Consider the following 15,531-nt stretch of genomic DNA (forward strand, 5'->3'; position numbering starts at 1 on the left):
GCACTTGGGAGTTAATAGATCAGAAGTCTAAGAAGTCATTCTCAGCTAATAGTGAGTTCAAGGTCACCCTGGGCTACATGATACTCTGTCTCAAATGCCTACTGTCCCCATTCTACCTACAGCTACACTGTCTTCTGAGCGTGCAGCTACGGCTGTATGAGGATTCCCAATGAGTGATCTATCATTTGATATAAAAAGAGAAGAATCAGATCTGATTCTGCATGAGTGCACACACCATCCATGAAGGAATGGCTACAACACACAGCCTGGAAGACAATAGTGAATGTAAATACCCCCAGCAAGCAGAACTCGAAGCTTCTATTTGTGGACAGAACGTCAGGGATACCCGTATCTCAACTGAAGCTCAGAGCAACCTCAGCAGAGATTTTGATTATGTAAGAGCACAGTTACACATTCTGTAAATGACAGTCAGTCTCCCCCTTCCCCCTCCTGCCTTAATTGTTCAATGGGCTCATGAGTTAAACAATCATGGTGGCAGGGGTGAAGGTTCATCATAGGCCCAGGAACACGGACAGTCACTCTCCGAGGCGGACTCAGCTACAGTCACTGGTGAGTGCCCAAGTTCCCAGCAGCAGTGTCACCTCCTTGCTGTGGCACCATTCCTTTAAGTAAGCAGCCAGTCACCTGTGTCGGGTTGATTACATTAGACTGCTCAGTCGTGGAAAAAGTAAAACATGTTTGCTCTCCTCAGAACAGACACTCACTCTGGGAAAAGACTTGTCTTCCTCAGACGGAATGCTTTTATGAAAACCGTCAGCCATGGGCTTGTATACACTGCCTTAACATCACTGCAGTATTCAAACCAGCATTGCTTCTGGTTGAGGAACCCAGCTCACAGCAAGCCGTGTGGCAAAGAGTTCCTGCTCATGGAATTTATGTCTTACCATGGTCTCCATAATTCTGCAGCAATTGGCTTGGTTTGAAAGTACAGATATGTCTCCAGTAAGGTGATAATACCTTGCATGGTTGGAGCCATGTGCTCCAGGAACTGTGTGTGTTCAGGCATCTGATCCACGGTGCTGCTTTTCCCATAGCCAAGAGTCACATAGCCAGGAATCAAGAGGTAGAGATGGAAGTGGAACCACTCACTATCATCCATAATGACCTACAAACAAAATTCTGTTTCCTGTTCCTACAGCTTGAGGCTCTATGAATCTCAACTACGGAGGGAGGGATGTGTCTATCAAAAGATATAAGGATGATTCCAACTGAACGTAAAATTAAATGTGCCACCTAGTCACTCTGGACTCTTCATTTCTCTGAATCAACAAGCAAGGATTGGGATTACTGCTGCTGCTGGTGACTGGTCCTGACTTCCAAGGAAAAATCAGAATGTTATTCCACTATGGAGGTAAGAACATGTATGTAAGGAATGGCGGACAGCTCAGGTGTCTCTTAGTATTTCAATGCCCAAGACTAAAGCCAATGGAAATCTACAAAAACCCAATCCTGGCATAAGCATACATGGCCTAGATCCTTCAGGAATGAAGAGAGTTGACTCACTCCAGGGTTGTCTATGATAGCATTTCAGTGTGCCCCTCCCCACCACAAAAAGAGCCACAACCAATCAAGTAAGATGATTGTGAAGGCAAAGGAAACACAGAATGGGTAACAGAAGGATGTATAAATATCAGCTATGACCATCTGACCAGTTACAGAACTGGAATGGTCATTATCTTAGTTTCCCGTGGCCATGATAAAATACTCTGACCAAACAACTTAGGGGAGAAAAGTCTTATTCTAACTTACATTGTTCATCATAGCAGGAATGTCACAACAGCAGAATCTTGAGAAAACTGCTCACATGACTTCTGCATCTTTATGGCACCACCCACATTTCAAGTGGGGATTCCCACTTCAATTAACCCGGTTAAGAAAACCCCTTGCAGGGATGCTGTGATGGCTGGTTTTCATTGTTGATTTAACAGAAGCTAGAACCACCTGGGAAGAGTCTCAATGGGGGATCGTCTAGATTAGGTGGACCTATGAGGGCATGTCCTGCCGGGAGGCATGGTGGTGGTGGTGGTGTGTCTTGATTGTGTTGACTGAAGTGGGAAGACCTCAAAGTGGAGGGCACCATTCCCTGGGTTGGGTCCTGACTTGTGTAAGAAGAGAGAGCTGAATGGTAAGCATTTATTCTCCATCTGCTCCTCATGGCGGCTGTGAGTACCGCAAGTTCCGTTCTCGACTTCCCGGCAATGATAGACTATGGACTGGGATTGTGAGCTAAAATAATCTTCTCCCTGTCTTAGTTACGGCTTCTATGGCTGCACTAAATCACCCTGACCAGAAGAGGAGGAGGGGCTTATTTGGCTTACGTGTTCTGATCACAGTCCACTGAGGGAAGCTAAGGCAGGGACTCAGACTGGGTGGGAGCCTGGAGGCAGGAGCTGAGGCAGAGGCCTGCAGGCAGGAACTGAGGCAGAAGCCATGGAGGGGGGCTGCTTACTCACTTTGCTCAGCCTGCTTTCTTATAGCACCAACCAGCCCGCCAGCCCAGGGATGGCACCGCCCACAGTGGGCGGGGCCCTCCCACATCAATCACTAACAAAATGCCCTCCAGTCTTGCCTACAGCCAGGTCTTATGGAGGCATTTTCTCAGTTGAGGCGCCCTCCTATCCAATATCTCTAGCCATAAAACTATATATATATATATATAAACAAATAGCACACTTTTAAAAAATGGGCTGCGGGGGATGGAAAGATGGCTCAGAAGTTAGAAGAGAGGACCAGAGTTCAGTTCCCAGCACAGGCTCAGATTGTTCCCAGGACCCACATCATGTGTCTCACAAACACCTAACTCGAGCTCCAGGGGGTCTAATGCCTTCTTCTGGCCTCCCTGACACATGTGGCATACACCCAGATAAAAATAATTCTTGAAAAATAAAAAATAGGGTGTGGGGAGATGGCTCAGTGGTTAAGCACACTGACTGCTCTTCCAGAGGACCTGGGTTCAATTCCCAGCACTCACATGGTGGTTCACAACTGTCTGTAACTTCAGGATCCAACACCCTCACACAAACATACATACAGGCAAAACACCAATGCCCATAAGATAAAAGATAAATAAATTTAAAAAATAAAAAGGAATGGCTGCTTCCACATTTTCTCTCGGTCTGAAATCTTAAAGGTGCTGTTCCTTTCCTTTCCTGTATCCACTGGGTTAGCTATTTTTGTGTCAACTTGACACAAGCTAGGCCCACTTAGGAAGAGGGACTCTCAACTGAGAAAACACCTCCATCAGACTGGCCTTAGGTAAGTCTATGGGGCACTGTCTCAATTAAGGAATGAGGGAGAGCTCCCTCTCTGTTGCTGATACCACTCTTGGGCAGGTGGGCCTGGGTGCTCTAAAAAAGCAGGCTGAGCAAGCCATGAGGGGCAAGCCAGTGAGCAGCATCCTCCACAGCCTCCGCAGCAGCTCCTGCCCTGACTCCCTTTGTGATGGACAATGACCAGGACTTGACAACCGAAATAAGAACTTCCCTCCCCATGCTGCTTTTGGTCATGGTGGTTTTTTTGTTTTACTTTGATTTTGTTACATTTTGTTTTTTTTTATCATAGCAATAGAATCCCTAACACATCTGATTTCTATAAATCCATACTTAGACAAGTAGAACTCCCCTGGTTCCTCCCCTAGGATGTTCTGATAAAGCAGCTGGCTCTATTAAACTTTAAGAGCCAAAATAGGTGAATTTAGGCTCAATGCATTTTCATTCCACGAGAGGTTAGAAACCTAGCTGTTGTAGGCAGCTATATCTACACCTCTCAAGTTTACACTGCACAGGATTGGCACCGAGTGGGTCCACTAATTTCACATCTAGAAGTTTATCCTACATAGAAATTTATAGGGGCTACAAGTAAAGGCAATTGCTGCCCAGCCTAACAACCCAAGCTTGATCCCTGGGACCCACATGGCGGAAGGAGAGAACTGACACCCGCAAGTTGTCCTCTGACCCCCCATTTGTGAGCTCAGGCATGCACATGCATGCCAGTATACATGCAAATATATGAAATATAATCATTTTAATGAGCTGAGATATCGCTTAGAGTACAGCCCATCCCTATAGTATGTATAAGGATCTAGATTCCATCTCTAGTCTCACACACACACATACACACACACACACACACACACACTTCTTAGGAAGATAGGGTAGTGGGTAGCGAAGCAGATGCTACATGCCTATATTCTAATCACTCAAGAGGCTGAGGCAAAAGGATGGCTGCAAGTTTGAGATCAGCCTGGTCTACACAGTTAGTCTGAACTACATAGCAGGACCCTGTCTTGAAGAATGTTTTTAATGCCAGGAGTGTTGGCTCCGACTTTTGAGGCCAGCATTTGGGAGGCAGATGCAGGAGTTCACGGCCATCCTGTGCTACACAGTAAGTTCGAAGCCAGCCTGAACTACATGAGGCCCTGCTCCCAAAACAAAACACAAAGAGTTGTATTAGGTAATATAAGCAGTAACCTTGCACTCCAGGGTTTCAATAGCATAAAGGTTTATTTTTTGTGCAAGGTCAGTGTGATGCCAGCTGCAGGCTTTCTCCCTCTACCAGCCATGCCACACAGAACAGGTGGCTTTTGTAAGGTGAGAGGAGGCAGAAATTGGAAAGCTCACTGACCCTTTAACATAACCCTGGCTTAGAAACAATACACTTCAACCTTGCTTACAGTCATTGGCCAGAACTAATTACCTGGCCTGACCACGGAAGCAGAGCAGTTATAGTGCCACACACAGAAACGAGAGGACAGCTGTCCAGGAGATTGTGTTTCAGAAGTATGATAAGAAGGAAAAGAAGAAGGCAGTAACTTGAGAGAAGGGGGAGGGTCTTCCAAGATGTAAAGCCCTGCAGATGATAACAGACAGAATTCAAAGGGTCAGTTGAGATGACTTTCTATGGCTTCAACATGTTCCCCAAGACTCATATGTTGAAACTTAATGGTCAGTGTGTTCATATTAAAAGGTTGAAGGTTGAAAATGTGGCTCATGGGCTGGAGAGATGGCTGGGCTGGAGAGATGGCTCAGAGGTTAAGAGCACTGACTGCTCTTCCAGAGGTCCTGAGTTCAATTCCCAGCAACCACATGGTGGGTGGCTCACAACCACCTGTAATGAGATCTGGTGCCCTCTTCTGGCCTGCAGTCATATATGCTGTATACATAATAAATAAATAAATCTTTAAAAAAAAGAAAAGAAAAAAAAAATGTGGCTCATTTGATAGGGTGCTCGCCTAGCATGCAGGAAGGCCTGGATTCAGTCTTCCCCAACCAGGCATGGTATTACAGGCCTGTTATCCTAGCACTCACTCCCTGGGGGCATGAGGACCAGAAGTGGAAGTCTGATGACCAGAAGTTCAAGGTCATTCTGGGCCACTGTATATTGAGTTCTAGGCCAGTGTGGGCTATAGGAGACTCTCTCAGGTTGGGCCTGTTGGAGATGACTAAATCCTGAAAGTGGAGATCGAAAGCCTGGAATTGTAGCTCAGTTTGTAGAGTGCTTGCATAGTACACACAAAGTCTTGGGTTTGATCCCCAGCACCACACAAGCCATGTGTGATGGGACATACCTGTAATCCCAGAAGTAAGAAGATGGAGACAGGGGGACCGGAAGTCCAAGGTCAGCCTTTGCTACATATCAAGTTCAAGGTCAGCCTGTGTTACATGAGAACATGTCTCAATAAAATAAAAAAATGTTAAATAGGGTTAGGAATGTAGCCCAGGATGTATAAAGCCCTAGATTCCATTTCCAGCACCACATAAAATAAAACCAGGCATGGTGGCATGCTTGCTTGGCTCCCTCTCTCTGTCTCTGTCTCTCTCTGTCTCTCTCTGTCTGTCTCTCTCTCTCCTTCTTTGCTGTGTTTAGATGGAACCCATGGTCTTGTGCATGTTAGGCAAGGACTCTACTACCGTAGCTTTAGGATTTTTGTTGTTGTTGTTGTTTTGTTTTGTTTTGTTTTTTGGTTTTTTGGTTTTTTTCGAGACAGGGTTTCTCTGTGTAGCTTTGTGCCTTTCCTGGAACTCGCTTTGGAGGCCAGGCTGGCCTCGAACTCACAGAGATCCACCTGCCTCTGCCTCCCGAGTGCTGGGATTAAAGGTGTACGCCACCACCGCCCAGCAATAGCTTTAGGTTTTTGTTTCTTTGTGAAAAGAAATGTCAGAAAGGTAGTAGAGGTCAGAGAACCACTTTAAGGAATGGGTTCTCACCTTCCACCAGTGGGCCCTAGGGATTGAACTTCCAACTCTCAGCAATCCTCCTGTGTCAGCCTCTCAAATATTAGAATTACAGATATGTGTCAACACACCAAACCTCATCTTTGTATTTTGAAGGTCAAAATATGACTTAAGTTCTCAGTGACTGTGTTTAATTATAAGGAAAAGATCATATAACCAATCTCTTTCTCTCTTTCTCTCTCCCTCCCTCCCTTAAAAAAAAGGAAGACAGTATAAACCGAGTGTCATGAATCACTACTAATACTGTAACTAAGTTAGTGTGTCTTACTCAACAATTTTTTTAAGTGAATGTAAATAGAAATGATCAGAGAATGTGTGGTAGTGTGTATTGAATATATACGTGAGTAGTGCACATATTTATTGTTTCAATGTTTGTTTGTTTGTTTGTTTGTTTTTGGTTTTTCGAGACAGGGTTTCTCTGTGTAGCTTTACGCCTTTCCTGGAACTCACTTGGTAGCCCAGGCTGGCCTCGAACTCACAGAGATCCGCCTGCCTCTGCCTCCCGAGTGCTGGGATTAAAGGCGTGCGCCACCACCGCCCGGCTGTTTCAATGTATTTTTACAGTAGATCCCAGTTAGTTTTTTCAAAAATAATTTTATTTTATGTATATGGGTGTTTTGCTTGCATGTATGTCTGTGTACAACTTGTGTGTCTGATGCCTTCAGAGGTCAGAAGAGGGCATCTGACCCCCTGGAACTGGAGTTACCACATGTGTGCTGAAAATCAAACCAAGGCAGTGCTCCTAACTGCTGAGCCGTCTCTCTAGCCCCCTAGTTAACTTTTTTTGAAAGTTTGGAAGCAGAAGTCCTAGAGAAACTCTCACTGTTGGTTAAAGAAGAGTGTCCAGCGCAGTATGGGCTAGCCTGGGACACATCAGGAAACCTTGTCTCAGAAGAAAAACCAACAAAAAAGATAGTGCCAGGTCCCTGTTTCCACGGCCATTCAATACACTGAGCGCCACCTCGCAGACAAGTGGTGGAAGTGAAAGCTGGCCAAACACTGGGTGACGCCAGCCCTCCCTGAGGAAAAAGACCAAACATCGACAAAGGAGATGCTCAGAAGCCAAAATGCCATCCATCCTATGCATTCTTCGTGCAAACGCCCGAGGAAGGCTCAGGGAGCGGCGCTTGGAAGCCTCAGTCAGCTCCTCAGAATTTTCCAAAAAGTTCTGGGAGAGGTGGAGATCATGTCTCCAGAGAAAAGGGAACCACTTGAGGCAAAAGAGGGCCAGGCTGTCATGTTCTGAGTATTGCCACCAATTGCATCCCTGCTTATCCGCTGTGATGTAGAACTAGGAGAGAGCTGGAATCCCACTGCACACACCGGCAGCTTTAGGAAAATAAGGATATTACTGTCTACAGAGAAAAAGGAAATTCTGGTGAATCAAAAAGAGGAACTGCCAAGGCTGAAGACTAAGAGGAAAGACCAGGAGGAGGAGGAGGAGGAGGCGGTGGCCACTCTCAGGTCTAACAGTTATTTCTTCTTCCTCTTCGTCTTCTTCTTCATCTTCTTCTTCTCCTCCTCCTCCTCCTCCTCCTCCTCCTCCTCCTCCTCCTCTTCCACCTCTTCTTCTTGAGACAGGGTTTCTCTGTGTAGCTTTGACACCTTTCCTGGATCTCACTCTGTAGCCCAGGCTGGCCTCGAACCCCTCTGCCTCCCACATGCTGGGATTAAAGGTGTGTGCCACCATCGCCCGGTGTCAATTACTTCTTCTTTTCTATAAAGCATGTAATTCCTCTGCACACAACTCACTAGTATTAAGGATAAGAAAATTGAAATCAAAGACTTTTTTAAATAGGTGTCTTAGTTAGGGTTCCTATTGCTGTGATTAAAAAAAAATACCTAGGGCCCAGGCATATATGTATATGGCAATAATATCTGAGGAAGAAGAGACTATCGACTTGAGTGAATGGAGGGACTAGAAGGAGTTGGAAGGAAGCGACTAAGAAGGAGATGGAAAGGGGGAAAAGTATGAGGGAAAGTGGTATAATTATATTTTAATTAAAATGTTTTGGGTAACTGTTGCCTTGCTTGCTGACCTTGACCTTGATATCCTCCCTATGCTAATTCCCTGCCGGGTTTCACCCTCCTGAATGCTTAAGGGAAGTTCCTTGTTTGTGTATCCTACATAATGGGCGTTAGCAGCTTAGATGCAAGATTGTAAAACGTAGCGAACTTCTGCCCTCCGGGGTTCTCCCACTGTGCTGTAAGCCTGTATTTAAGACCTCTTCTCTCCTTCAATAAACAGCATTCAGCCATTAAATAAAAAAAAAAAATAGAAACAGTCATTAAAAGTCTCCCCCCCCCAAAAAAAAAAACCAGAAAGAGTTTATTTGTCTTAAACTTTTGCATCACAGTTCACTACTGAAGGAAGGAACTCAAGTTAGGGCAGGAACCTGAGACAGAAGCAGAAGCATGGAGGACACTGCTTACTGGCTCAACCCCCTTTGCTTACTCAACCTGCCTTCTTATATAATTCAGGACCATGTGCCTTTAATCCCAGTACTTGGGAGGTAGAAGCAGGTAGACCTTTTGAGTGCAAGGCCAACCTGGTCTACATAGGCAGTTCCACACCAGCCAGGACTACAGTGAGACCCTGTCTTAAAAGAAATAATAATAAAATTAAAAAGCCAGATGTGGTGGCTTGCATCTGTAATCCTAGCATTCCTATGTCAAAATGGGATCCAGTGATGGAAGAACTGGCCAGTATTTCAAATATGCAGTCCTTGGGTGTCTGTGTCAGGAAAGTCAAAGTTCAAAGCCAGATCGAGATGGGGATGGAGAAACGGCTCAGTGGTTAAGCGCGCTTGCTGTTCTTGCAGAAGACCCAGGTTTGGTTCTGAGCACCCGCAAACATCTGTAACTGCAGTTCCAGGAGGTCAAACATCCTGCTATGGCCTCCTTGGGCACTGCATGCATACAGCGTACACACAGACAAGCAGGCACAAACACATTCAAACGAGCAGGGCGGTGGTGGTGGTGCAGGCCTGTAATCCCAGCACTTGGGAGGCAGTGGTGCAAAACCTAGGTTCAACTCCCCAGGACACAAGCGGGGGCGGGGAGGGGGCTTTAGAAAAAAGTACCAAGTGCTATGGAAGTGTAAGCCATAGCTGAACTCCTTACGACAAGAAATTGTGAATCCCTTTGTTACATACTCCCGTAGTGTCACTTTTCCTGGAGTCACCGGTGGGAAGCGAGATCGGAAAGTTGCATAGGAGGAAAGGACTTATACTTTCTGACTCAGGGGACCCTACTGTTTCAACTTTCATCATGAACATGCATTACTCAAGCGGTGCCAAAACTAATCTAATTGTTAATTAAAACAGCAAATGTTAAATAGGCTGTTTTTAATATAAATAGGCATATCCTAATTTCATTGCCTCCTGAGAGAAGGTCGCCTTTTACTATAGGAAAGGAACTGCATAAGGAGTAGGGTTGGAGCTCGGGCGGGAAAGCATGCACGCGGACCGGGTTCGAGCCCCAGTGCGCGAACAACCGAAAGGCACCCGTACGGGAAAGGGCTACGTAGAATAAGAGGGTCAAATAGTGTTCTTGGGCCCCTGGGCTCCCCCAGACCCCTCGGCAAAGGCTTGGGGACTGCAGGACCCTCCCCAGAGGCGCCGTTAGGGGGCGCTCGCGAGGCGGCAGCAGGCATTCGCGCCTCTCCGTTACATGCCCCAGTAACCCCAGCGCCGGCGACCGAGAGTAACCTCGCGGTCTGGTGACGCCCCCGCACCCCCCCGCCCCGACTCTCGCCTGCTCCTGTCTCAACCAATGGGAAGGCGGCGAGCGAGCCGGCCGGACACCCGGCCGACCCACTCCTTCCCCGAGCCGTCCGGACCGAGTTGTACAGTCACCGCGCCTCGCGCTCCGGGCTGCTCCAATAGCAGCGAGGTCGCGATCACAGGCCCCGCCCTGCCGCCCCGGCCCGTTTCCCTTCCCCACGGGAGTCACCTTTGCCTTACAAACGCTCGGCCCCGCCCTCTTCCTACCTTGCCGCGCTCGGCCCCGCCCCTTGCTGGCTCGACCAATAATCGGGTGGGTCTAGAGGCACTGGGCGGGCCCGCAGCCAATGCGCACGCCGTGGGCGGGCCCCCGGCCGGAATTGGGGGTGAAGCCACCGCGTTCTGCCCACATTCGGGGCGCGGAGCTGGGGGTCCCCGGGGGGCGCCCGCAGTTAAGATGGCGTCTGCAGCGGACGGGGACGTGGGAGAGGCTCTGGAGCAGATGCGGGGGCTGTGGCCGGGTGTCGAGGATCTGAGCCTTAACAAGTTGGCGTCGTCCCTGGGCGCGTCGGAACAGGCGCTGCGGCTCATCATCTCCATCTTCCTGGGTAAGGACCCTCCTGTCTGCCTCTGCCCCCTCGCGGAGTCCCAGGGAAATTGGCAGAATGGGGACGGGACCTGCCTGTCTGCCCCGAACCACCCAGGAGGGCTTTGGGAGTGCGGGTGTAGGTCCTCAAGCACACCAGCCAGCTATCGAGGGGGAGACACAAGTCTTGTCTCGAGTCTGGGGGTGCCGTACCTCTTGCCATTCTCTTTGGCCCATGTTGTGTGCCCTTTGGCCCCTCAGTCATGGATATGCCGTACCGTGGCTCCGCGACCTGTGTCTGTCTGTGGCTCTCGAGAGTTTGACTCTGACCATGAGTACTGCTTATCTGTTGTTAACAGCCCCTATCGTACGCTCCTCTTACAGTAGGCATATGCCCTCGAACTCAGGATATTTTAGCCCTACGGGCCTCCTCAGCCCCACATTCCATACGTCTTCTCAGTCTATGTGCATTGCCAACGTATGTTGTACTTTCATCTCTTTTCTTTCCTGTTTCGAATATTTTCTTATACCATACTGTTTTTCCCCATTAGCCATCCACCTGTCATTTATTCTGGAATATGCTCTTATACTGGGCTTGGGAAACAGGACTATAACACCCTTAAAAACTCCATGCTTGTTCCAAGTGACTATTATTCATATGGTTCAAAGGATGTGATGTGTCTGAATTTATGTCACAACAAGCTGTATTATAACTGTTTTATAGGCTTTTTTTTAAAACCACATTCTTCAATGTTTTTAATACACAGAGGTAGTGTGGTATGATGAGAAAGCATTGACTTTAAGGTCAAAGGAATCTGGCCCACCCTTGTCACTGCTCACAGATGATGGGACCCTGGGCAAGCCCTTTAATTCTGCGTCTAATTTTCTTATGTATGAAATGAGGACAGCTGTACTGTGCCTAGCACTGAATTGCTGTAAAGTCTTCCAACAATTCATAAGTCAAGATCAGAGATGACAGGCTTGGTTCAGTAGGTTTTTGAGTAGTTGAAACTTTTGGGGAAGGCTGTACAACTTTAACTTGAGAGAACATTAAGTGAACGCTCAGTGAAAGGTGTCTGGGGCAAGAGTGGAGGGCTAACAGATAGGAACTGTCGGAAGTTTGTGATAAACTGGGTGTGGTGGCTTCTGCCTCTATGTCCCAGCACTCTGGTGCTGAGGCAAGAGAATTGTGAGCCTGGGCTAATGGTGTGAGACCCTCTTTAAAAAAAAAGTTTAAAAGAAGATTGGGCTGGTGTGGGGGGGTTTAAATTTCAGAAAGAAATTTGGAATTTATCCAGGAGTCAGTAGAGACATTGACATATAATATCACCAGAGGGTGCTAACCCAATCTAGATAATGGCAGGAGCTTTAATTCATATTTAAACAACCACTGCTAATACCATTGTTATTTGCCTATTATATATCACACCAAGATGATCTTCTTTTCTTCTGATAAAGGCTATCTTCCTTGGTAGGATCCTCAGGTTCTAGAGGTGGGTGGGATCTTAAGTGGTGCAGTTTCCTAATCCAGTGTCACTCAGACATTACCCAAATTTCTTTCTTTCTTTCTTTTTTTTTTTTTTTGAGTTGAGGACCGAACCCAGGGCCTTGCACTTGCTAGGCAAGCGCTCTACCACTGAGCTAAATCCCCAACCCGACATTACCCAAATTTATCAGCATCCCATATCTTTGGCTTTACGTACCACAGCTTGGAGCTGGTTACTCTTTGAACCTTGCTCTGACCCAGTTTATTGGAGCTAAGATTGGCAATTAAGAATGCTTACATTCATTAGGTAGGAGGTCCTCTGCTGCTTTCTCAACTGTGTATTGAAAGTCTAAGACAAGCAGCTCAGCCTGTTAAGTGGAACTAAGGTTGGAATTAGGACTTGGAACCCGCGTTTGTATGCTGACATCAAATACTGCCAGGCGCTGCTATGTGCTGTCACAAAAATAAGCTGACTAGGAAATCATCTCCATGTCCTACCCCACTTCTTTCATCTTCTGTCATAATGACACGTAATCAAAGTAATAAGTACCTGGCACATCACCACATTTCCAAGTCTTCTTGCCAGGTATTCATTCTGCTTCATTCTGCCATTCCCAGGGCCTCCCTTCCCTTTGCCCATACACTGTTTCCTTTGGTAATTGGTAGGATTTCTCATTTTCATATCAGTCCTGGCTCTAACGCATCCTAGACAAGCACTGTACCACTGTACTGCATTCCCAGCCCAACTATGTGTCTATATATGATGGTATTTCTAGGCATAGGTTAAATATGTACATGTAAATATAAATTGATACAGTTGGACTGTACATGAAGATTATGTTTTTCCGGTAAATACATTTTCCTTATAGAGGTGTTTTTGTTTGGTTGTTTGGGGTTTGGTTTTTGGTTTTTGGAGACAGGGTTTCTTTGTGTAGCCTTAGCTGTCTTGGGACTCGCTTTATAGACCAGGCTAGCCCTGAACTCACAGAGATTCACCTGCCTCTGCCTCCTGAGGGCTGGGATTAAAGCATGTGCCACCACCGCCAGGCCCTTATAATATTAAGCTATAATTCCAGCACTTGAGAGTGGAGGCAGAGGTATCACGGTCATCCTTTTCGGCACAGAACGCTTGAGCCCAACCTGGGCTGCATGGAACGTGCCTCAAAGAATCAAATAAAAACAAACAAATGGGGCTACAGAGGTAGATCAGAGGTTAAGAGTGCTTGCTGATCTTCCAGAGGACCCAAATTCAGTTCCCAGCACCCACATCATGGAGCTCACAACTGTAACTACAGCTCTAGGGGATCTGGCACCTCTGGCCAATGCCGGCAACTACATTCACCTGCACATACCCACACACAAGTACTCAGAATTAAAAATAATAAAAATTAGTCTTAAGACAGTGGTGAGCTGGAGAGATGGCTCAGAGGTTAAGAGCCCTGGCTGCTCTTCCAGAGGTCCTGAGTTCAGTTCCCAGCACCCACGTGGCAGATCACAACTGTCTGTAACTCCAGTTCCAGGAGATCCAACACCCTCACAGAGACACACATGCAGGCAAAAATACCAGTGCATATAAAATAAAAATAAAGCATTTAAAAAACTAAGAAAGAAAAAGAAAACAGTGGTGAGGCGTTGGGAACTGAGCTCCAGCCCAGTTTTCTACTTTCTCTGCCTAAGCTCTGTGGGTTGAAGAATATTAAAACACTGGCTTTCTGATCTCCTTGCTAAAGACCTATGATGAGAAATAATACTTTCCATAGTGTATAAATGTAACTGGAAACACGTTTCAGGAAACACTGTTGGCCCTTACTGTCTTTTTTTTTTTTTTTTTTTTTTTTCATATCATTTGTGCCCCCTGCATTGAACTCATGATCTATTAATGAGTTATGGAGAGAAATCTGAAAAGTCCTAATCCAGAGAATATAATTTGAGAGAGGAAGGTGGGAGTGTTAGGTATTGAACCCAGGACTTCACACACACTAAGCAAGTACGCTATCACTGGGCTACATCCTCCAGCTTGGTTTGTTGTTTTAATTTTTTTGTTTGTTTGGTTGGCTGGTTGGTTGGTTTTGTGAGACAGGGTTTCTCTGTGTAGTTTTGGTGCCTGTCATGGATCTTGCTCTGTAGCCCAGGCTGGCTTCGAACTCACAGAGATCCACCTGGTTGTGACTGCTAGGATTAAAGGCATGGGCCACCACTACCTGGCTCATTTTTGTTTTTGAAGCAGTGTTACTATGTAGCCCTGACTCATCTGAAACTCACTATGTATACCAGATAGGACCGAACTCACTGAGATCTGCCTGCACCTCGCTGGAGTGCTGGGATTAAAAGTGTGCTCCATCACCAAACTTGCCTCACCACCTTGTAATTTTAACATTCAGTACATAAGGCCAGAGTGTACGTAAATTCAGTACATAAGGCTGTGTGGACTGCTGTCTTGGAGTACTTTGAACAGCCAGAAGACTACTGATATGGACATTTGTGTTAAGTGTGATTGCAAGGTTGCTAAAGATGAATTTTGCTATGAGCCCTAGTGCTGACAGATGCTACTGGGAAACATCCCCCTTCAACAACTTGGGTTTCATCATTCCTTAACATAATTTGTAACATGAATTCTTTAATAAATTCAACAAGGTATACCTGCTATGGACAAGTAGTGTTCTTGATGCCACAGGGCAGGGGCAGTGGGAGCAGTATGTGTAATAAAACTGTGCACTCAGACATTATGGTCTGTCAGGACAGGGCGTGAGATCAGTGTCCGGACCCGAATAAAAGGCAGAGACCTAAGTGCCAGAAGAAGTACAAAGCACTATGAGATTTATAGATGGAACATTTCATAAATAATGAACTTTGGATATTGAGTTAGATTTCTTCTTTAGGCTCAGATAGTAAAACTTAGGAAGTATGTGAGCACTTAGGAGCCTGATGCAGGAGGATCACCACTAATTCAGGGCCAGCCTGGACTACTGAATGACACTGTCTCACCAAAACAAAAACAAAATTTTCGTTGATGTTTGATTTTTGAACGGGGAATGCTGTGCCTGGAGCTATAACTGGGGGGGGGGGGGGAGGTGATGTACAAAAGTGACTTAGAAAGAGGTAAGGAATCGGGATCCAGATGACTCCTCCAAGTCCAGGTGGATCCACTAAGGGAAGAACACATCTCTGAGATTTGGGGAATGCAGAGTTGTTGGAAAGGTGGATTCTGAAAGTACTTTTATCTGCGTAGCTGGTGTTGCCAGAAGCCAAAGACTCCACCTTGTCACCTCCCTGTCCACACCCCAGTCACCAGTTCCTGTCAGTGCAACCAACAAATTGTATCTCCAGTTCGTCTCCCGATCACCCTCTGTCTTCAGAACTGCCCACCCACACCCCAAGCAGCCTCCTGACTGCTGTCTGATTCTCCTCTTGCCCCTTCCGGTCTCCTCTCCAAAAGCAGCCTGAGTCATCCGATCCCGTGCGTCTCCTGCCCTGCACCAC

The 15,531-nt window shown here is 46.6% G+C and overlaps 1 protein-coding gene across 1 annotated transcript in view; it reads left to right on the forward strand.

Annotated features, from left to right (window-relative positions):
- Positions 1 to 10,173: 10,173 nt before the first annotated feature.
- Positions 10,174 to 15,531, forward strand: part of Lpcat3 (lysophosphatidylcholine acyltransferase 3) — a 42,713-nt gene continuing 37,355 nt past the window's right edge. Inside the window, exon 1 of the mRNA XM_059258551.1 lies at positions 10,174 to 10,587. Coding sequence (XP_059114534.1) covers positions 10,437 to 10,587 — 151 coding nt within the window. The 5' untranslated portion in view covers positions 10,174 to 10,436. The remainder of the gene's footprint in view (positions 10,588 to 15,531) is intronic.

This window comes from Peromyscus eremicus, chromosome 3 (genome assembly GCF_949786415.1).
Source record: "Peromyscus eremicus chromosome 3, PerEre_H2_v1, whole genome shotgun sequence".
Classification (NCBI taxonomy): Eukaryota; Metazoa; Chordata; class Mammalia; order Rodentia; family Cricetidae; genus Peromyscus; species Peromyscus eremicus.